This window comes from Sapajus apella, unplaced genomic scaffold (genome assembly GCF_009761245.1).
Source record: "Sapajus apella isolate SASKATOON/1434 unplaced genomic scaffold, GSC_monkey_1.0 scaffold8, whole genome shotgun sequence".
Lineage (NCBI taxonomy): Eukaryota > Metazoa > Chordata > Mammalia > Primates > Cebidae > Sapajus > Sapajus apella.
This window is the reverse complement of record NW_022436948.1, coordinates 11,188,938-11,210,414: the sequence shown is the minus strand read 5'-3', so window position 1 is coordinate 11,210,414 and position 21,477 is coordinate 11,188,938. Positions and strand designations below refer to the sequence as shown.

At 46.7% G+C, this 21,477-nt stretch overlaps 1 protein-coding gene across 1 annotated transcript in view; it reads left to right on the top strand.

Moving 5' to 3' along the window:
- Positions 1-21,477, top strand: part of CLIC6 (chloride intracellular channel 6) — a 50,638-nt gene that overhangs the window by 18,181 nt on the left and 10,980 nt on the right. Inside the window, exon 2 of the mRNA XM_032276949.1 lies at positions 21,274-21,383. Coding sequence (XP_032132840.1) covers positions 21,274-21,383 — 110 coding nt within the window. The remainder of the gene's footprint in view (positions 1-21,273; positions 21,384-21,477) is intronic.

Below are 21,477 nucleotides of genomic sequence, written 5' to 3'. Positions count from 1 at the left end.
GGATATGCTGATTAATGTCTCCTGTAAGCTAGTGAAATCTGAGTGGGTGAAAAGACAGGGCCCAGTGGGAGGTGTGGAGTAACAGTTGAAAGCAGTTCCAAGGTCCCCAACCAGAGGGGAGGAAGGAGGCTCTATGCAGCCAGTTCTTCCATTTAGTGCCTGCATTTTTCCCTTTTGAGTCACTGCAGGGATTGGACTACCCTGTCATTCAAGAACCTAAACCACCAGGGTATATAAAAACAGTCTGCATTATTAAGCAGGCTTTCTCAAACAAGATGTTCCTTTGTTGCAATAATTCCTTGTGAGAATTTTACAAGGAAATAAGCTTTTCATCTCCATGTAAAGCTTCAGTTGGTATCAGGCCATATGATTAAATATGGATTAAAAATAGCCCTGGAGTTTTTAAAGCATAATTCGTATATGAGAATAGATGGCAAATACCAGTTTGTTCAAGGACTTCTTGTGACTTGATTCCACCTGCTGTTACAGCGAACACGAACATAATTAAGCCTTTCCCTAGGATTGAAAGCTAGGAGCAATGTGGTTCAGCAGTTAATCAATGCGGGTCAAGGGTAGTCGCCCACTTAATCCATTGAATAATAAATTAATTGTTACAGCAGCTGAAGAGTAAAAATGCTGTACATACTTGGGAATATGTTTGAGATTAGTAGGTTTTTTCGAAATCCTTAGACCTATGTTTGAAAGTGTTAAACTCTAAAATATATTTCTTAGCATCTAAATGTAGGGGTGAATGAAGTTAATTTCTAAGTTTTAATGAAGAGTGAGAAGTCTGTTTTAAGGGATAGCCTAGCTCCTTTTATGGCCTGGAGTGAGGAGTCTGGCAACACATCTTACTGATCATCGCAGACAGTGAGCACTGGAGTGGAGCTGGCCTCTCCACTGGGAGTGTGCGGTCTAAGGTATTGGCTGAGCATGCAGACAAAGTCAGTCTAGAAAGTGTGGACTTTTATATATGTACAAAAACCATTTCTTTTCTAAACTAGGCCTTGCTGCAACGATGATACCTGTTTCCTTTACAGACTTAGAAGCAGCCTGATGCCTACTATTTGTGTCATGGGTTGAGCTGGTATCACAGTAACGGACAACACTAGCAAAGATGTGAAAACGAGGGCACGCAATAGTCTTTCCCCTCCTTCCTCATCAGTGTGGCAAGAGAGAGACCATCCCCACTCCCAGTGGTTTGATTCTTACTCTGCTAGGAGCCTTCTATCTGCTGCTGGGTTTTGCTGGCTGTTGCTGTCCTCGCTGGTTATTTTTTTCTTCCCACTAGAGGGCAGGCGACGGAAGACAAAAGACGGAGAACTATGGCCCACCCGGGTGGTCTCCTATGCGGTTAGAGAGCCCCTGGCTTTGCAGAGAGGAGCGGAGACGCCTTACAGGTGATCTGCACAGACGCCCCACGTGCCCCAGCTGCTCTGCCCTTGCCCCTTTCATGGCAGGATGGCCTGATCCCTGCCCCACCCCAGGTGGCTCCATCCTGCCCCACCCCAGGTGGCTCCATCCTGCCCGTAATCAAGAGGCGGAAGATAAGACCAGCGAGGGTTTCTAGTTTGCTAATATAGACTGCAGAGGAAGAAGGGAGAAGGTGACGCTGAGCTGAGAAAGGCCTGGGCAGAGGGTGCAGGGCGGCAGCTGAGCGGACCTCAGCGGTGGGTCTCATGACTGGGATGCAATGAGACTGGTTTCCTCCCTCTCTAAGAGAAACTTGACTTGTCTCTAAGGGGAGATAGGAATTCCAAAATTTGAGCCAAAGTAGCACATTCTGGTGGCTGCAATGCCAGAATTTCCCCCCAAAGAAGCCTGCCTGTGTTCTATGACCCCTTCGAAGGTGTCTGAGCCCCTTCTAGAAGTGGTGAGATAGGTCGGGCGTGGTGGTGTGAGCCACTTGTCCAGCCAGAACCTTCCCTTCTAATCTCTCAGGGCACTTTTACGAAGCTGCCCCTCAGAGTAGGGTGGGGGAGTGAGGGGGGCCCGCTCTCTCACGGCTCAGGAGAGAGCAAAGGGCTCTATCTTGATTCCTCCTTCGCCTGGGGAGGACTCTGCCCACACCTGCATCCTTGAAGCCGACAGCCCTCTTGTTTCTTCCTCATGGACTAAAGTTCCAGATGCAGGGAGAGGGTGGAGCAGAGAAGGAGGCGAGGCCCTGCCACACCCCCAGCAGCCGTGGTGAGTGAGACCAACTCGTAGGAAGACATGGTCCGTGCTCAGCACAGCCCCACACGGCGTGCTGACGGCGGAGAAGCCCAGGTGAACTGGTGTTCGCAGGTATTTGGGTAAAGAATGATGTTTTTCCTTTGGGGACTGGGAGGTGTGTGCAGAACAAAACCAGAGATGGCGTCCACGGTCTGGGGTTCAAAGCGCGAGCCTTGCATTTCGCTACCATTCGGAGTACGACTGTGTATTATTATTTACTGCTCATTCGTATGGCAAGTCCATTTTCTTATATGGAAGGTGCCCTAACAAATGTCTCATTTGGCGAGTTAAGGATCCGAAGCTTTTTTTTCCTGAGGACCATCGGGGGCTGGGTGGATTTGGTGTCCCTTGGTGCTGCTGCAGCTCCAGGGACCCTGAACGCCCCCGTGCAGACTGGAATAGGAACGCCCCGGAGACGCGGCGCACCGTCACGCTGGGGCCTTCTACGGGGACCGCGGCTACTGAAGATTTTTCTTTCCAATCCAGTTTCTTAGGTTTCGCAGAAGCTTTCGGACAACTCCATGTCTTTGTTGGCTTTCTGATATTCCCTTGAGCACTTTATCACTTTTTATTCACCCCAACACGGCGTGAAATTATGCTTCTTGCTCCAAACGGTCTCCTCTGAATAGACTCTGCTCTTTCCCTTTGGGAGCCATTCTGGCTCTAGCTCTCTTGGCTTAGGTGAGACAACTTTCTTCTTCTTGGAAAAGACTGTTTCATTATTTTCTGAGTCTGTTTCCCATAGTTGGATCACAGGAACTTGTTTGGCGCTTCCAGCAGGAATGTCCAGATGCTTAGATATTCCCTGACAAAGGACAGACCTCTTGATGGGTGAGGGTGGGGTGAGTGGGGATCTTTCTCTGGTCTGGCTCGCAGCTCAGAGTGGGTGACAGCACAGCGCGGCCTGGATATCCAGGTGCGCAGGGTCAGCCTCTAGGCTGGTGCTGTCACCCCCAAGCTCAGCCAGGTTATCGTCACATGGCATTTTCTTCTGGAAATAGAGAGCACATGTCTTTTCGTATTTAATTCCTGCTGGCACCCTATTGTGAAATATTTGCAAGTTATTCTCTGTAGAGAGTAATATTTTATTGCCTCCTTTTTGAATTCTTGTTTTCTAAAGACTTACTTTGCTTTGCCCCTTCACACAGGACTGAAATATGGCAATTCCTTAAGTCACTGGACTGGCCTAGATAGGATTTAGGGTAACACAGGAACTTATTTGGAAAATCGCAGCCCCTCCTTTGTGTGGTGTTGGTGTGTTTGTCTGCATGTGGCAGATGAAGTGACTCATTGCCCTGACACTGGATCGCTGTGTTCTCCATATGATTTGCAGCCAGTTAGGGACATTGGCTTCCTGGTCACTGAGCACAACTGTCCCGTTTGAAAACAGGAGACTTTGAATATTTGCTCCTCAACTGGTTTGTGGACAATTATATGAAGCTGATTTCAGGCTGGGTCAGGGTTAGGGAATCCTGAAATAGCAGAGGTGCCCCCTCCTTTTCTTTTCCCCAGGGTGAGTGAGGGTGGGAAGGGAGTTAAAATATATGCCAAGAAAAGCATGTGGCACAGAAAAGAATTCCTTATAATAAAGCCCAGAGTGTTAGCCTTGGCCAGCCAGGCTGGTGTTTCTCCTTGTGTGGAGAGCAGCTGATCCCCTTTGGTCTTGGGCCACAGCCTTCTTTTCGAGTGGGTCAAACCAGGCCATAAAATATAGTTGCAGTCATTAACAGCGGAAAATGGGGGAAGGTAAAGTTTCCAGATAATTCGATGATGTCTGAGGTATCCTAAAGCTCTCTCTTTAAATTGCTAACTTCTACAGGGGGGTATTGCGTGCCTTTGCTCACTGACAAAGAATTTTCAAGTTTAGCAAATAAATTTCCCATGATCTAGGAATCCTTTAACTTGTAAAGATTCAGAGACCACAGGGAAATACAAAACTGAAATCTAACAGTTAAAATTGGAGAAGTCACCCCTCTGAACATATTCATAGTTCTAATAAAATTCTGTGATTTTCCTAAAGTCCACATTTGTTTTTTGAATTCTGACACTGATTTTCCTGTTCTTAAAGCTTAAAGCCAACTTTTCCAATTTAATACATAATATGATTTTTATGCACTCCTGGTTGATTATTTTGTCTATTTTCACCAATGCAAAATGTCAGGCTGGCTTGAGTGTAAAGATTGTGAAACCTGAGGTTTTGGTTTAGTAATACAGGCTTTCCTTTAAATCTCTGTGGCCAGGAAGAAAAAAAAAGGGAGTGCCAGAGAAAATTAGCAGGTTGTTACAGATTCAGTTTCTTAAACATGAAGATATGGACAAAGTTTATTAAATTTGCATTTAAATAAAAAATACCATCCCGCTATTGATCTGGCAGTGGTCCCATAGCGCATTACGCAATCGCCTCGCTCCTTTACAAGCAATTTTGTTTGTGCTGAGAGCCATTCATTTGTTTGCTTTTCTTGTTGAAATTGTTCCATTAAGCAAGGCAACTGCAGGAGAAACTGATGACCTAATTAACCAGAGGTGCTTCTTGTTCTGTTTGTCCTTGAAATGAAGCAAAACTTCAATGAACATGTGATCTATTGAGAACTTTAATGTAGCAATCCAAATCTAGTATCTTAGGTTGCTATTTTTCAGAACTCCAGGTGGTTTAATTTTAACATTTGAATATTAGGATACTTTATAGCGACAATGACTGGCTGTAGTAATTAATACAGTTTCTCAAAACTGCCTCAAACTTTTTAGAAAGAGATCTGACAAGCATGCCTTTACAAAATGTAGTTTATTAAGATGGGACAAGAGTGCTCATCTAGCTTTGCCGCTTCTTCAGACACTTCTGGGAAGGCGTCACTGGCGAGAAGGTATAGAAAAGTTATGAAAACGAACACCTTCATTTTGTGTATGAGGAAATGAACAGGCAGTGTCAATTTGCGGGGAGGTTAGAGGTCACGGAATCTGGTGCCCCCTTTTAGTTTGGTCCCAGGGAAGACAACCACTTATGTACCTTGACAGACAGTGGCTTTTTTTTTCAGGCTTTCATGGAAGGCTGGTCCCCACCAGCCTTTTTTAGACAGGTGTATTCTTCCAGGTCTTGCGAATCATACTACATAGATGATCACCTGACTTCTACTTGACTGCAACATCTCTGATTTCTGCCATCTTTTATAAGGAAGTATTCTAAAATCCATATTGACCCTAAACCTGATCTCATAATAATGTTATATTGGGGTTCAGGGGTTCAGGGTGCTCTCAGCTCCCCTGAGAGGAAGTTTCTCCAGGTTCTTGGTCTCCCGCCATCTCAAGAATGAGAGATGGGACCACGGTACAATGCGCAGTAAATGCTGGACTCAAAAGGGTTTGTAGAAAGTGATTTATTCAAAGAAAAAAAGAAACAGGAGAAAGAGAGAGAAAGAAACAGCTAACCCTCACACTGAATGGGAGAATCCAGAAAGATGGAATCCAGGAGAGGAAAGCAGCTTCCACACTGAGTGGAAGGGAATAGAGAGATGGAGTTTAGGAGGGGAAGAGAGGCTTCCACGAGGGGGTGTGGAAGGGGACTCCAGAGGGGAAATCCAGGAGAGAGAAAGATGGCTTCCACGAAGAGTGTTCATGGAAGGGGACCCAAACATGGAGTCCGAAGGGGTGTGGACGAAGGGGACTTTTAACCTGGGAGGATCCCCCATCTTCTTTAAGACCCCGGGCCAATGAAAAGAGTTCCTTAGAACTTCCCGTAGAGTGATTGACTTTTTGTTTCTTCCCGCGCCCTCGAAATTTAAACATAAACAGTTAAATCTCCCAGATGGAGAGAGATGGGAGGGGGGTATGGTGCTGGGAAGTTCTTGCCCTTAAAACTACGCCCGCTTGTGGACCAGGAAAGTGAACACATCCCCTCAATAATTCCTTTGAGAACCCTTAAGATTTTTCTGTTTACTGACTAGTTTCTGTATAAACAAAAAGTACTATACAATTCTCAGCTTCCAGCTGCAGAGAACTTTCATATATTGGTCATTGAAACTTACCTGAGTATGTTTGAAGGACTGGACTTTCCTTTGTTAATAGATTGCTCTAGGCCTTTGGCCTCCTTAAAGCTTACAAACATTTAACGAAAGAAGAAGAGAAGGCAGGTGCCTCCCCAAACCCCCACCTCCAGAGACCTATGCCATTCTTTTTTTTTTTTTTTTTTTTTTTTTTTTTTTTTTTTAGACAATCTCGCTTTGTCACCCACACTGGAGTGCAGTGGCACGATCTCGGCTCACTGCAACCTCTGCCTTCCCAGTTCAAGCAATTCTCCTGCCTTAGCCTCCTGAATAGCTGGGATTACAGGCATGTGCCACCACACCCGGGTAATTTTGTTTGTTTGTTTGTTTTGTTAGGGACAGGGTTTCACCTTGTTGGTGAGGCTGGTCTGGGTCTCCTGACCTTGTGATCCACCCGCTTCTGCCTCCCAAAGTGCTGGGATTATAGGCATGAGTCACCGCTCCTGGCCCGAAGCTATGCCTTTCTAAAGAACTTTGCAGAAGAGCTTGGGAATTCTGAACCAATTGAGAAAGATGAATCTGAACACTTTTAGAGAGAATTAGAATTTCTTTTTTTGGTTAGCTCTGCCAGCATATGAGGTGACCCTACACTCCCACCACTGGACTTCTTCCCCACCCCACCCCTCGTTCTTTAAATGAGAGCTGAGAAATAATTTACCAATCTTAAATTGCCATTTTCCCAACATAAGGCAAAGTATGCACCATCCAGCTGATGCATTTTTTTAAAAGCACACTGTTCAGATCCTAATTCTGTTTGAGGTGCCTGAACAGAAAGACATTGCCTTTTTCTGGTAATTCTTCTGTGAAGTCTAGGAAGTCTGTCAGGGGTTAGAAAGACCAGTTTGTCCTAGTTTTTCCAGGACTTTTCTGGTGTTAAAACTGAAAATCTTGTGTAGCAGGAAACTGCTGAGTCCCAGGGAAATTTAGGTAGTTTAGTCCCCTCCAGGGTCTAAAAACTAACTTGTGACATTTTCCCACAGAATTTAATTAGGGATGGAGATGGTAAAATGAGTGCATCTCCTGACCACTAGGGGGCACCGATGGCCTCCCGAAGTTGTTTCCCTACCTTGATGCTTGAAGGCAGGTTCTAAAAACCATGGAAGGAATCGAGATTTAAAAAGGCAAAATGTCACAGGTAGATCCTTCATCCTCTCATGGTGATGATCCGGGTCTGTGCCATGTTAGATTTTTGGCTAGATGGACCTCAGATCACTCTTGCCACGTTGAAATATTGGGGAAAAATAATCACATGAATCCATCTAGAAAATTCCATTTGGGGCTTGTCCATTAGAAGCTGTGGCCCCAAAGGTGATGTGAAGGAATGAGCAGGCCTCCCCCAGTTCAGGTCGAAACGGTTACTGTAGTTCACAAGTCGATGCAGAGGAGTGGTGGTTTTGCCTTGTGACAGGGTTTGGATCTGTGCCCCTGCCCAAATCTCATGATGAATTGCGATTCCTCAATGCTGGAAGAGGGGCTTGATGGGAGATGACTGGATCATGGGGAGAACCTCCCCCTGGCTGTTCTCTTGATAATGAGTTCTCATGAGAGCTGTTTTTTGTTTGTTTCTACCTGCTTCTGGGTTTGTCCCTCTGTATGTTGATTAGTAGTTACCTGCTGAACTGTCCTGGGGAAAAGTCGAGGATTCCCATGTGGAAATCCGGCTGTATTCATTTCCTATCATTTTCATAACAAATTACCACAAATTTGGTGGTTTTGAATAACTCCAATTTATTAACGCACAGTTGTGTTGATCAGAAGTTTGACATGAATCTCACTGAACTAAATTCAAGGCACTAGCAGGGCTGAATTTCTTTCTGGAGGCTCTAGGAGATAACCCAGGTCCTTACCTTCCCCAGCTTCTAGAGGCTGCCTGCATGTCTTGGCTCATGGCCCCATCCTCCATGTTTACTCCAGCCATATTTCATTGCTCTGACACTTCTTCCCTAATCAAACCTTTCCTAGCCACAGCTGGGAAAGGTTCTCACTTTCAAGGGCTCACGTGATGAGATAGGGTTTGCTTAATAAACCAGGGTAATCTCCCCATCTCAGCATCCATAACCTTGATATCATTTGCAAAGTAATTTTTGCCATGCAAGGTAAGGTATTCACAGATGCTGTGAACTAGGACATGGACATCTTTGAGGGGGCATTATTCTTCCTACTGCACCAGTAAATGCCCCAGAGCTTGTTCTCTCACATTCTGTCATGGTCATTCCAGGCCATGGCCAGAGAGAGTGTGGTCAGGGGTTGAGCTATTTGGAAGTCAGTTTGTGGTTATTTGCTTGGCTGCTTTTGGAATTGCCCTATTGACCCTAACCAGTGTATTCTCAGACTCTGAAGTGAGAAGAGCAAGTCTGAAAAGTTTCTTTCCTACATTAGGAAATGGCATTACCTAGTGTGCAATGCTCTCTGGGTGCTTTTATTGAAAGCTATTCATGGCCAAGGCTGACACTGGTTTTACCTGCCTTAAAACATTCTGGACCTGGCTGGGTGCAGTGGCTCACACCTGTAATCCCAGCACTTTGGGAGGCCAAGGTGGGCAGATTACAAGATCAGGAGATCGAGACCATCCTGCCCAACATGGTGAAACTCTGTCTCTAATAAAAGTACAAAAATTAGCTGGGTGTGGTGATGCTTGCCTATAATCCTAGCTACTTGGGAGACTGAGGCAGAAGAATCTCTTGAACCAGGTACAGTAAGCTGAGATCGTGCCATTGCATTCCAGCCTGGCAACAGAAAGACTCCGTCTCAAAAAAAAAAAAAAAAAAAAAATTCCACACCCCAAACTCTACTGGCTAAACAACATGAGATGTGCTACCTGGGGCTATGATAGCCTAGATTAAAGCAGATTCAATGAGATTTTCCAAGGAGACCCACAGCCCTGCCTGCCCTGTTCGAAGAAAAGGTGGAATCTTTTGCCCAGGTGCAGGCTTTTCAGGACTCTCTGGTTTCTGCAGGTGGATGTCTGCCCCGCCAGGCTGGCCAAGGGCGTGGGGATGGAGGATGAGGCCTGTTGTTAATCAGGCAGAAGGATCATTTGAACTCTAGGTGTGGTTGTTGGGGAATGCAACATCAAACCCATTGTCATCTGGAGTTGTAGCAAAAGTTTCCTACAGAGGGGACGGAATATATTGCCTCAACCCTGGCCCACCTGGTCCCAAAGTTGTCCACCAGGACTGCCAAATGTTTTCTCCCCACTGTCCCCAGCACACAGGGCACGATATTTTATAGCCTCAACCTAGCTCCGTTTTCTGTCCCAACCACTGTTTGTCCTTCACACTTTCCATCTGCTTCTGTTACGTGTTTTCTTATCCCTATGGATTCCAAACCTTACTGAGCAGAGCTGGGTAAAACAAATAAGCAAACAAACAAGCTGACTCCCATCACTCTGAGAAAGGACCCTGCTGGCCCTGGGTCCCCTCCATTTGTCTAGGCTGGGAATGAGAGAATGGATACTAGCTGATTGCCTGGGTTCAAATCCGACTTTTCAACCTTGGACAGGTTTCTCTACATCTCTGTGTCTTGGTTTTCTCAAATGGAGATAGTAGTGATACCTACATCTGATAGAGTTGTTGCTAGGGTTAAATTTGAGTTGATCTAAGTGCTCAGAACCGTCAGGAGTACAAAGCCCATGCTCCGTATGTGTTAGTTGCTATCATTATCAATCATTATCATTATCATCATTACCGTTATTATTTTGCAATCTAGCCATTTTGGTCATAATCACATCTGTCAAAGACAGAACTGGGATCTGTGATCTTCTTAAGGCCTCAGGTGTATTATTTTAAGAAATGCGTGTAATTATGTATCTCCTTTTTAGAATGAGAACTGGGGGCTAAGTTCCTAGGTGGCATTATGAATCGATACTAATCTTTTGATCTCTAAATTCCTGGGACGCAGCACCCATTCAGGTGCACCAGGGCACTCGTTTCTCACCAGCTACTGATGGGTTGGGGATGCCTGCAGGGTCTCCCAATTGGACTTGGACAGAGATTCTTGCTTTTCTCTTTAATCTAGGGACAGTATGGAGGATCAAAGAGAAATTGCAGCCTTTGTTGAGAGTGATTTAGAGATTCAGAAATGAGGAGGGCCTGGTGACTGGCCCATTTGGGTGGTGCCCTTTGGTCTGGAGTGTCTGTCATATTTCTGGGGTAGGTTTGCCACTTGAGCTACACCACTGGTTTTAACTGCCTCTTTAGTTTATCTGAGCAGCAGACTTTTCCAAAGTGGCCAAAGCTGGGAGGGGAAAGGCTGTCTCTGTATTAGCTGGTTCTGCACAGACTTGGGTGTTTGTTAGGCTTGTCTAAATTCCCCATCTCCTCCCTGAACAGTGATGGACCTCAGCTCAGTTTATCTGGTTCCCTCCCCCTCCCGTCTCATCCCCTCACCTCCCTTTCCCTCCCCTCCCCTCGCTTCCCCTCTCCTCCCCACCCTTCCTCTCCCCTTCTCTTCTGATATTTCCCTATCTTGGGACCCACCTCCTCAGCATTCAAAGTGTTAACTATCAAGTCTGATGGATTCATCTATGCTAGTGCTTTCATTAGGGAGGAGCAAAGGCTGGCTTCCTGGTGATGAAAAATCAACAATAGTATTTCCCCTCTAAAAATAAAGCTTTTATCTGGGCAGACAATAATTATTATCTGACCAATAATCCCAGCTTGCCCAAAACTTAGGGGGAGGTGGTGGGATTTCCAGTTTTAAAATCAGTACTGTACTGGGAAAACCAGGGTGAGTTGGTCACCCAGTGACCATCATTTTGGGTGGGTGGGGAAAGGAGCCCCTGACAGGCAGGCTGGGGAGACATTTGGGGATAGTTGAGGCTGGGAGAACTGTGGGGCTTGCTGAGGCTCTCCTTCAGGAGGGGTGGTTTTGCTGTCTCTATAGGAGCTCCCAGTGATGAGGAATCTCATAGGCCTGTGAGGACAGGGGTCATTTGCTCCATGATGTGAGTTTTCATGGGGTACCTTCCGTGGGCCTGGCCCTGTGCTCCCACGGGGAGTGGGAGGAAAATTAACATGGGGCAGGCCCCAATGAAGCATTAGCACCTGTTGCGTAGGGAGGCTGACACTGTTCTGCTCTGAAGGAACGTCACCTACAGAAACAATTAGTAACCAATTGCGTGCTAAACCAGGCAGAGCTGATGATCCTGTAAGTGGAATTCAGAAAAGGGAAAAGAAATGTCAAATAGGGGATAAGGAAGTGGAAGAACTGACCCGCTGGGAGACGGGAAGTTCGAGAAAGGTGAGGGGATTCCGGAAAGGCAAGAGGATTCTGGAAAGGCAGCATGGGGTTGTGAAGGACAGAGCAGCCGCCTGAGAGAAGACAGCATAGAAACTGCTGAAGAAGAAGCAGAGAAACTGGCTCAGTGGGCAGATCCTGGGCAGTGGGAAAGGAAGAGAGGGGAAGACAAGGAGAGGAAGAAAGAGGAGGAAGGAAGGAAGAAAAGAGAGAAACAGAAGGAAGGAAGGAAAGATATGGAAGGAAGGGAAGGAGGGAGAGAGGGAGGAAGGAAGGAAGGAAACAGAAAAAGGGAAGAAAGGAAAGAAAGGAAGGAAAGAGAAAGAAGGGAGAAAGGAAGGAAAGAAATGGAAGGAAGGGAGGGAGGGAGGAGCAGGGAGGGAGGAAGGGAGAAAGGAAGGAGAGAGAAGGAAGGAAGGAAGGAGAGAGGAAGGCAGGCAGGAAGAAAGGAAGGAAGGGAGGAAAGAAGGGAGGAAGGAAAAAAGGAAGGAGAGCTAGAAAGAAGGAAGGAAAGAGACAGGAAGGAAGGGAGGGAAGAAGGGAGGGAGGGAGGAAAGAAGGTAGGAAGGAAGGGCGGAAAGGAGGAAGGAAGGGAGGGAGGGAGGGAGGGAGGGAGGGAAGGAAGGAGACCAGATTATCCAAGGTTCCTAAATGTTGTGTCAGGCATTGTTCTAGGGGTTTTATGTGCACCCTCTCATTTCATTCTCATCCAGCACTAACAGATAGGTAATATAATGCTTTCATTGTAAATGAGGAAAGACAGACACTAGAAGTCAGGTGACTTGCCAATGGTCACACTGCCTGGGAGCACTGTGATTCCAACTTGCATTTGAATAACATTCCAGCAGAATGACCTTAGGAAAACGGCATCTTATCAGGGTTAACCTTGTCCAGGATAGGGGAAAGATCAGAGGGGTTAGTAATCCCAGCCAGAGAGATGCCCCCAGGCATGAGGCTCTGAGACCGGGCAAGAGTGGCTTCAAAAGCAGAAACTACTTGTGCCGGGCGAGAGACTGATGATCAGGTAAAGGGCAGAGAAGAGTCTGGTTTCCATCTTCAGCACCAGGAAAGACACGGGAGCCACTGAGTGGGGAGAGGTGAGTGAGAGCAAGAGCGCACTTTCTTCTTTGAAGTCTTTTTGCATCTTTGGCCAGGCTACTTAGCATCTCTGAACCTCAGTTTCCTCGTTTATAAAATAGGAAGAATAATAGGACATGTCTTACACAGTTTTGGAGAGGAGAAAATTAGATAACATTCATAAATAATTTAGAACCTTACCTGAAGTCAGAGTAGGTAGTCAAAGATTGGTAGCTATTGTGTTTTGTTTTGTTTTATTTTGGAGACAGGGTCTCCCTCTATCACCCAGGCTGGAGTGCAGTGGCCCGATCTCGGCTCATTGCAGCTTCAACCTCCTGGACTCAAGCGATTCTCCCACATCAGCCTCACAAGTTGCTGGGACTAGAGGCACATGCCACCATACCTGGCTATTTTTTTTTAAATTATTTTTTTGTAGAGACAGGGTTTCACCATGTTGCCCAGGCTGGTCTCAGACTCTTGAGCTCAGGTAACCTGCCCACCTTGGCTCCACAAAGTGCTGGGATTACAGGTGTGAGCCATCGCACATGGCCTATTACCTGTTTTTAAAGTCACCTTAGAAGTTGTTGATTTTTGGAGAACATTCTCCTTAATTCTTGTTCTGTGAAAGAACGGGTTAGTTTGCTCCTCCTGCGTCTTGTTATTGAAGCGGCATCGTTCGTCTGGGGTAATACCCGAGGTTCATTACCTCGTGCCAAGGAGATCAAGGGCACAGACACACATGAAGTGAGGTTGCGAACGAAGGTTTAACAGAGAAAGAAAGAGAAAAAGGCTGGGCGTGGTGGCTCACACCTGTAATCCTAGCACTTTAAGAGACCCAAGTGGGTGGATTGCCCAAGTTGAGGAGTTTGAGACCAGCCTGGGCAGCACAGTGAAACCCCATCTCTACCAAAATACAAAAGAAATTAGCTGGGCGTGGTGGCATGTGCCTGTAATCCCAGCTACTATGGAGACTGAGGTGGGAGAATTGCTTGAAACCAGAAGGTGGAGGTTGCAGTGAGTCAAGATTGCATCTCATTGCGCTCCAGCCTGGGCAACAGAGCAAGACTCCCGTCTCTACCAAAAAAAAAAAAAAAGAGAGAGAGAGAGAGAGAAAAAACAATAGCTCTCTCTCCTGCAGAGACAAAAGCACCCCAGTGGGTCTTCTGTTCCCATGGTGAAGTGCATGGGGTTTTATAGACTGGCTTGAGGAGTGATGTTTGATTTAAATAGGGTCCGAAGACTGGTAGGAGGATCGTAATGATTACATAGCGCAGGAAGAAGCTGGTTACCACCCCACTGTAATCTTTTATTATGCAAATGGTTTTTAAACCTGGCTGAAGCCATGTTGCCTGCTCCTCTACTGTACATGTGGTTGATAAAGACAAGGGAAGGTGGAGCCACCGTATTGAACGTGCCTGGACCCCAGGTAGCCTTTTTCTATGGTCAGAGCTGCCGGCATTCACCCGTGCAAGCTTACAGCTTGCTTATCCATGTTTGCAGCTCGATTTTACAGGCTGCTTTCTGTTAGAAAATAAATGATTTGGAGGCTGCTTGTAAAGAAAGGGGAAACCTTAGTGAGGACTTCCTTACTCTCATTATCTGCCTAAATAATTTCTTTTTAACTCCTCCTGTATCATTATAATCCGTCTTCATGTGCATCTGCAGTCCCATGGTGTTGAACTTCAAATTGTGAATCGGGAGTGGCTGTGTTCTCCTCACTCTTCCATGGAATTCCGTCTCTACCAGGGGGTGGTAGAAAAGTCAGATGCCCACTGCTCAGGCTTTCTTAGCACCAATCCCAAAAGTCAGAAAGGACCTTAGCCTTTTCACGGCTACAGAGGACTGTGGTGTCACGTCTTGAAAAGGAAGCAGTTCTCTGGGGCTCGCCACCTCTGCCACGGGTCAAGGTGTGCGCAGCCATCCAGGTGTGCTCTCCTCTGGACCTTTTACAAGAGATTTGTCTGGCCTCAGACACAAATGCCTGGCCAGGGATTTTTGCCTTTGTCCCCTGGCTGAAGATCTGTTTGCTTTGCAGTTTTGAAAGGGACTTCAGTTCTTAATTTTCACTTGAAGTAGGTATAGGATGTGTTACTTCTTAAGAGAAAAAAAAAAATCAGTGATTCTTTAAGGACTGTACAATTTGGCATAAAAATCTCACTAATTGAAGCTTGTTAAAAAGTACCCTGCACTCTGTAATTGTCTAATCCGGTGTGCTCAGGTTTGGAAGCCTAATGATGATGAAGTTGGTGATGATAATGACAGTAATATCCACCTTTATTGGGCTCACGGGTATTCCAGGGTGTTGCACACAGATCTGGCATGATGTAGGCGCATGTAGCCCTGTGTATTTATTTATTTATTTTATTGTACTTTAAGTTCTGGGGTACATGTGCAGATCTTGCAGGATTGTGGCATAGGTACACAGATGCCATGGTGGTTTGCTGTCTCCATCCTCCCCGTCAGGAGAAACTGAGGTTCAGGGAGAACAAACGAATCACCTGACGCCACACAATTAGTAAGTAGTGGGGCCAAGGTTCACAGGGCTCTCCCTGGCTGCAACACCAGCACCCATTCCCCTCCCCCATGTTGCCTTGGAGAAACCCGATGTTGCCTGAAAAGAGAAATTTCAACTTATCAGGCAAATGGAGAGAGTCTTATAATTTTTCTTTTCTTTTCTTTTCTTTTTTATTTACAGAACTATTCAAAATCAAGAAGTCTCAGATCAATGTAAATATTGCATTTTAAGTCATGACCATCAGACTGGAGGCTGGGCACAGAAGGCCGGGTGGGCTGTGGGTGAGCTGCTGTGGGTGACTTAGACCTTCTCACTTTCTCTCCCATCTCCCCTTCTCCTCCCTCCCCTAGATGTGACTCTCAGCGGGTGATCTCTTAGTAGTGAGAATTTGTGAACTTCTGGAAGGGAAAAAGTTCATGGACTTTGGCCCAGGAAAGAATGAGCAGGGAGGAGCCGTGAGGCACTTTCCATGGGGGTGCAGCCCCAGCCACATGTGAGCCCCTGGACACAGGCCCCAGTCATTTTGTGAGTGTTGTCTGTGCACTAGGAACACCCTGATGACCAAAGATGGGGGGCTGCTGACTCCAGGCACCCCCATAGAAAGGGGCAGAAACACCCCAGCTCCCCCACCTATTTCCTCATGGAAGAAATAGAAGACCCCATAAGGCTGAATCCTGCCCATGCCCCAAAGCCATCTCCAGGGGTGGGACAATCTCTGGGTCTTGACTTGATCCAAGTGTCCGGCCTCGATGCAGGGATGTGGTGTGCTCAGGCTGGGGGTGCAGTGAGCAGCCAGGGCTCCTGCATGTCTTGCTCACAAGCATCGGTCATTCCATGTGCCAGATGTTGGCAATAATATCCCTCAGGCCTTCCTGGGTTGAGTTTACAACTCACACATTCCAAGAGGTGTGTTCATCAACCCCGTACATCAACCTCCTAGTGTCAGTTGTATGTTCCGTGAAATTTCCTGTGCTGCGGGGAGGGCCGCCCACGCTCCAGGGGCAGGGCAGGCACAGGGGAAGGGCTGGCTGTGTGGCTTGAAGGCCAAGATCGCCCTGCTTGGCCACGAAGTATATGTTTGACTGCCAGTGTCCAAAGCGTGTGAGGCCACTGGGCGTCCAGCAAAGGGCTGGGAAGGGATTCAGGGAAGTGTGTGGGTGGGACTGGGAGGAGGGAGTCACCTCCCGTCTGATCTCCCTTAACTCTTTCTCTCTGGCTTTCCATCGGTTCCGTTCAGCTGCCAACAGAGAGAGCACTGGCTGGGTCTTCTGGCCCCTTTGTTCCCCTCTGAGGACAACTCCCTGGCCTCCCACACTCACTCTGTTTCTGACTCTGGCCCCCTCCGGTCATCTACCATTTTTATTCAGTCCGAAGTCCCCCTGGCACACTGGAATGGAGCGACCCATTATCACTCACCCACTCTCCACATCCTGCGATGGATTCAAATCAGCTGCTTGCCCCCAGATCCCTCCACCAGACGCCAAGTCTTTCTCCTGGTTTTCTTCAGGGACTGGCCATCCTTTCCTGCACACAGGATGCATGTCCGGCCTCCTTAGTTGAAAGCCAGTTATCAGAAAAGGAACCAATTAAAATATTACTGCTTTGTGGCCTCTTTGTTAACCTTCTCGCCACCCCTCCAAATTGTTTTTCATTATATTTGGGCAGAGTAGAGAAAAGTGCTTACTTGATGGAACGTGTTTATCAGGTAAGCCCACACAGAATCATCTAGAAAGACAGTAGAGTCGAGAAGGTGGTAGGGGGTGGCCTGCTTTGGTGAGAAGGAGAGTGTGGGGTGCTCAGGAACAGCCAAGAATGTCTTGGGGGGTCACTGCCCCATCAGGTCTGCGCTGGGTTGCCAGGCGTTGCTTTGGTCCTTCGAAGGCAGCAAGCGGGGCAGGGAGCTGTCTAGTGGAAGGTGGCAGTGTGGGTGGTGCCCCGCACATGTAGCTCCAGGCCACTGGAGAGGCCATTTGCCTGAAGAAAAAGAGAAAATTAAGAAAAAAGTCTTTTATCTAAATTTGGGTACAGTAAGTGTGGAAGGAGCTGGGAGGAGGGTCTGTAATTTAGAGAAGGGGTGTGGTGAGGAGGAACTGGTGACCTCGTGCTGCCATTTGGACTCACACAATTCGGGCCTTGGTGGGGAGACCGAGAGACAGGGAGGTTGGCAAGGCCAGGACCCAGCAGAGTCCCCAGGATCTCAGATGGCGAGGCTGGTATCAGTGGCCAACAGAGTTTCTCAGAATGCGGCATCGGAGGCACCATGTCTTTCTTTCTAGGATTACCTTTGGAGGTACTCAACAAGGTTAAGTTTGAAAGGCAAACAGGAAATTCTGAGTTATCCAAGCACCTACGTCTTCACTGGAGACAAAAGACACTGCGTTCTCAAACTGCTTAATTCTATTTGATCAGAAAGGTATACATACAGAAATGTCCTCCATAAGCTGAGAATTGCTGAGAAATTTTAGCCCAGAGTGCATTAGCCTGAGATAATTATCAGCTCTGAGGGAAAAAAGAAAACTGCGTATGATAAAATGTCCCAATTATGGCAACAGTGTCAGTTATTCCCTTGGAATCTATGTCTTTATCCCATCATCTCGTCTGGCTAATGAATGCAACCAAGGCGATCCTCTCCCATTATTGCTCAATAATGGGCAATGGAGATGGCGTATCTTCGCCTTTATTTTTGCTGGCACATCCGGGCACCGAAGCACATTAAGGTAATAAAATTAGGCAGCAAGGCATCCTAGTCACTCCCACCACGTTCCCGTAACCCCCTCATTTACAACAGACTGAGACAGAAAGGAATTTTTTAGAGCAATTTGCGATGAGGCAACACTGGATATGTAAATTCTGTTCCATTGGCAGTCACCACTGCTGGCTAATTCTAAAATGCCTAACAGCCTTTGGTTCGCCAGCCACGCTGGTCAGGACAATTCAGCTTTAAGGCCACAGAGAGTGGCGGGATGCATAATTGCAAGTTTCTTCAGTGTCTTAAGCTGTGGCTGAACAGACGTTGTCCCATCCTCTTTCTGGCCAAACGTTCTGTCTCAGTTGCAGATCCGAGAAGGGGCCTGTTAAGAAGTTTAAGTTTTTACTGAGTTGGATGACTAAGGCAGTTTTTATTTTTTGAAAAATTTATTGCTCCTATCCGCTTTATTCCCCCTGAAGAAGTAGCTGCCAGGGTTCAGGAAATAGCGAGAAAAACAATTTCAAGGGAAATCGCTGACTGGAGTTTGAGACCAGAGACGGAGCAGGCGGAGAGCCCCGCGTGGTATGGTTATTCTGTAGATGCCACGGTGGAAAGAGGTCACTGCAAGAAGGGCCCATTCCAGAGGCAGCGCTTTTCGGGGGGCGCGTGACCAAGACATCCCTCACTGGGACCGGACGCACACACTCGGGAGAGATTCTACACATACACAAGGCGTTAAAGAGGATTCGAAAGGTTAGAGAGACGGGAGGAAGAGCGAACACAGTTGCCCCACTTTGCAGAACTTATTTTGGACTTTCCTGTGCTTCGTGTAACTGCTACAAAAATAGGAGGGTCACAAGCTGCAGAGCGAGTCAGGACTGGCCGAAATATGTGTCCTTGCACTTTCTTCTCCCTGCTCCCCCTTCGCTTGGCTTCACTGTGCTCCAGCCTGTGGTAGTTAAGAAAGTCCCATGGTTTAAGAGGGTTGCCAGGTCATCAGCCACTGAGCGTTTTCTCTAATTCAGCTCTACGCTTCCCCCTGCTATTGAACAGGAAGTGAGGAGGAGATGGGAGTGGCCTTCAAAATGGCCATAGGGTGGTGGGACCCCAAGGTGGGGAACAGCCTCAAGGGGGGAGGGGGATGGGTGCTTTTCAGGACCCATCTGCAGGGAGCTGTTGTGACCACTTGGATGTATGTGTCAACTGTTCACCTTCCACACTTCAGGCTCCCAGTACCTTCAAAGACACCTGGGGAGATTCTCAGACCCTCCCCTCCAACAGGCAGAGAGGAAATTAATGCTGGCTTGGGAAGGGGAGAGTGGGGGGAATGTGACACACACGCTCAGAGCTTAGGGACTCTGAATGCAGTGATCTGGGTCTACTGGTGCCCCTTCATATGCAGTAAGGCCACCAATAACTCCATGTTTATGGAGCTGTGTTTATCACCTGGGAAGCCCTGCAAGTCTCCCTACCAATGGATCGTCCAATTGGGGGTTCACATCACTTTGTCTTACACATTGACAGTAATGCTGGTGGCACCAGCCTTGTCTCTTGCCCAAGATTGGACAAAGGCTGGACTTCTCACAGCATGGTTTCTGACCACCAGCATTGTATCACTTTGGAGGAACGTGTTACAAATTCAGATTCCTGGGCCCCGTGCATGACCCACTGAGTCAAACTCTGTAATTTTTTTAAATTAAGATTTTAGCTTTCTTTTATTTTGTATTTAGGTAAAACTTATTGCATTAGGCTGTTCTTGCATTGTTATAAAGAAATACCTGAGACTGGGTAATTTATAAAGAAAAGAGGTTTAGTTGGCTCAAATTCTTCAGGCTTTATAGGAAGCATGGTGCTGACATCTGCTCAACTTCTGGGGCAGCCGCACAAAACTCCCCATCATGGTGGAAGGCAAAGGGGGAGTAGGTAAGTCCCAGAGCCAGAGCAGGAGCAAGAGAGACAGGGAAGTGCCACAGCTTGTAAACCGCTAAATCTTGCAAGAACTAACCATAGAGAGGAAAACACCAAGGGATGGTGCTAAACCATCATGAGAAATCCACCCCCAAGATCGAATCACCTCCCATCAGGCCCCACTTCCCATATCGGGAGGCAATTGGATCATGGGGGTGGATTAAACATGAGATTTGGGCTGGGACAAATATACAAACCGCTTCACTTATATTCAGTAAAGTACCTGTGGGAAGTAGAAAAGTTCCTTTTTAAAGTTTCCTTTCTTGTTAAAAAACAAGTGTGCTAGTAGCTCTTTGTTAAGCCCTGTCCTATGTAGCTGTTAGACATGCCGTGCTCACAGGCACATAGTATGTTCTATGTCCTTGTACTTTAACCAAGATATCTGTGCTAGACTTGCTCACAGGCATGTCCCAGCTCTCCATTGCTTTTACCTGTTTAGAAGAGTTTTAAGTTGTTAGCCAATTGGGTTTTAGTTTAGATTGTGAGGTCTGGCTCCAGCCAACGGAGATCAGACACAGCAGTAAGGATGACCCCAAATGCATAAGGGCTAAATTTGTGTGTTTTCCTTTGTTCCTTGTACTCTCATGGCACAATGGCTAGTGAGAAAACCCTTCCTGCAGCCCAGAAAGTAAAAATTGCTTTACTGAAAAATCCTTTGTCTCAGTGCTAATTTTTCTTTGCGACACGAAGCATCTATTTCCAACAGTACCCAAACCTTAAGACTTTGATCACTCAAATAGAACCATGTAGCCACCATGCAGATTAAGACATAGAACAACATTGGCACCACCCAGAAGTCTTCATTCTGTCCTTTCGAGACAGCAATCATCTTCCAGGGACATCTGCTCTTCTGACTTCCATCGTCATAGAGAAATTTGCCTTCTCGTGCTTGAACTTTGCCCACACTGAATCATGCAGGATGCTTTTCAGCCTGGTATCTTTCTCTCAACATTATGTGTGTGAGATGCAGCCATACTGTTGTTTGTATGATAGCTAATTCTTTTCCATTGTGGTATAGTATCTCAAGGCATGGATACACTACACTGATACATTTATTCTACTCTTGATAGTATCTGGGTGGTTTCCAGGTTTTAGCTATTACACCAAAGCTGCTAAGAATATTTGATCTTCAGAGAGGATGGAGAGATAGAGGGAGGGAAAGGACATGTCTTTCTTTTTCGCCTTTGGTGATGAAGGAAGTTCCCACTGCTGCTCCTCCCATCTGTGAACTGCTGCTCAGAGGTCCAGTTTGGCAGGAAGTGGTGAGATGGTGGGGAAGGCAGAAAGAAAATGCTCAGTGCAGTGCATGTGTGCATGTGTGTGTGTGTGTGTGTGTGTGTGTTGGGTGTCCTCTCCCCCATCCTCTACATCCACTGCCAGCTCCACGTTGAGGCTGGTAAAATGGCCTCAGAAAGATTTTCACAGTGTCATGACCATTTATATCAACCTATAATGATTCTGCATGTGCATATTGTGGTGTTGGCATGTATAATCGTGAGACTGGCTCAGATGGAAATCTCTTTCTCCACTTGTAGGCTGGTTATGATGGTGAGAGTATCGGAAATTGCCCCTTTTCTCAGCGTCTCTTTATGATTCTTTGGCTGAAAGGTGTTATATTTAATGTGACGACAGTGGACCTGAAAAGGTAAGACAAGCCATCTGCTTTATTGAAATAACTGTAACTAGTTCCCTACACACACACACACACACACACACACACACACACACACACACACACA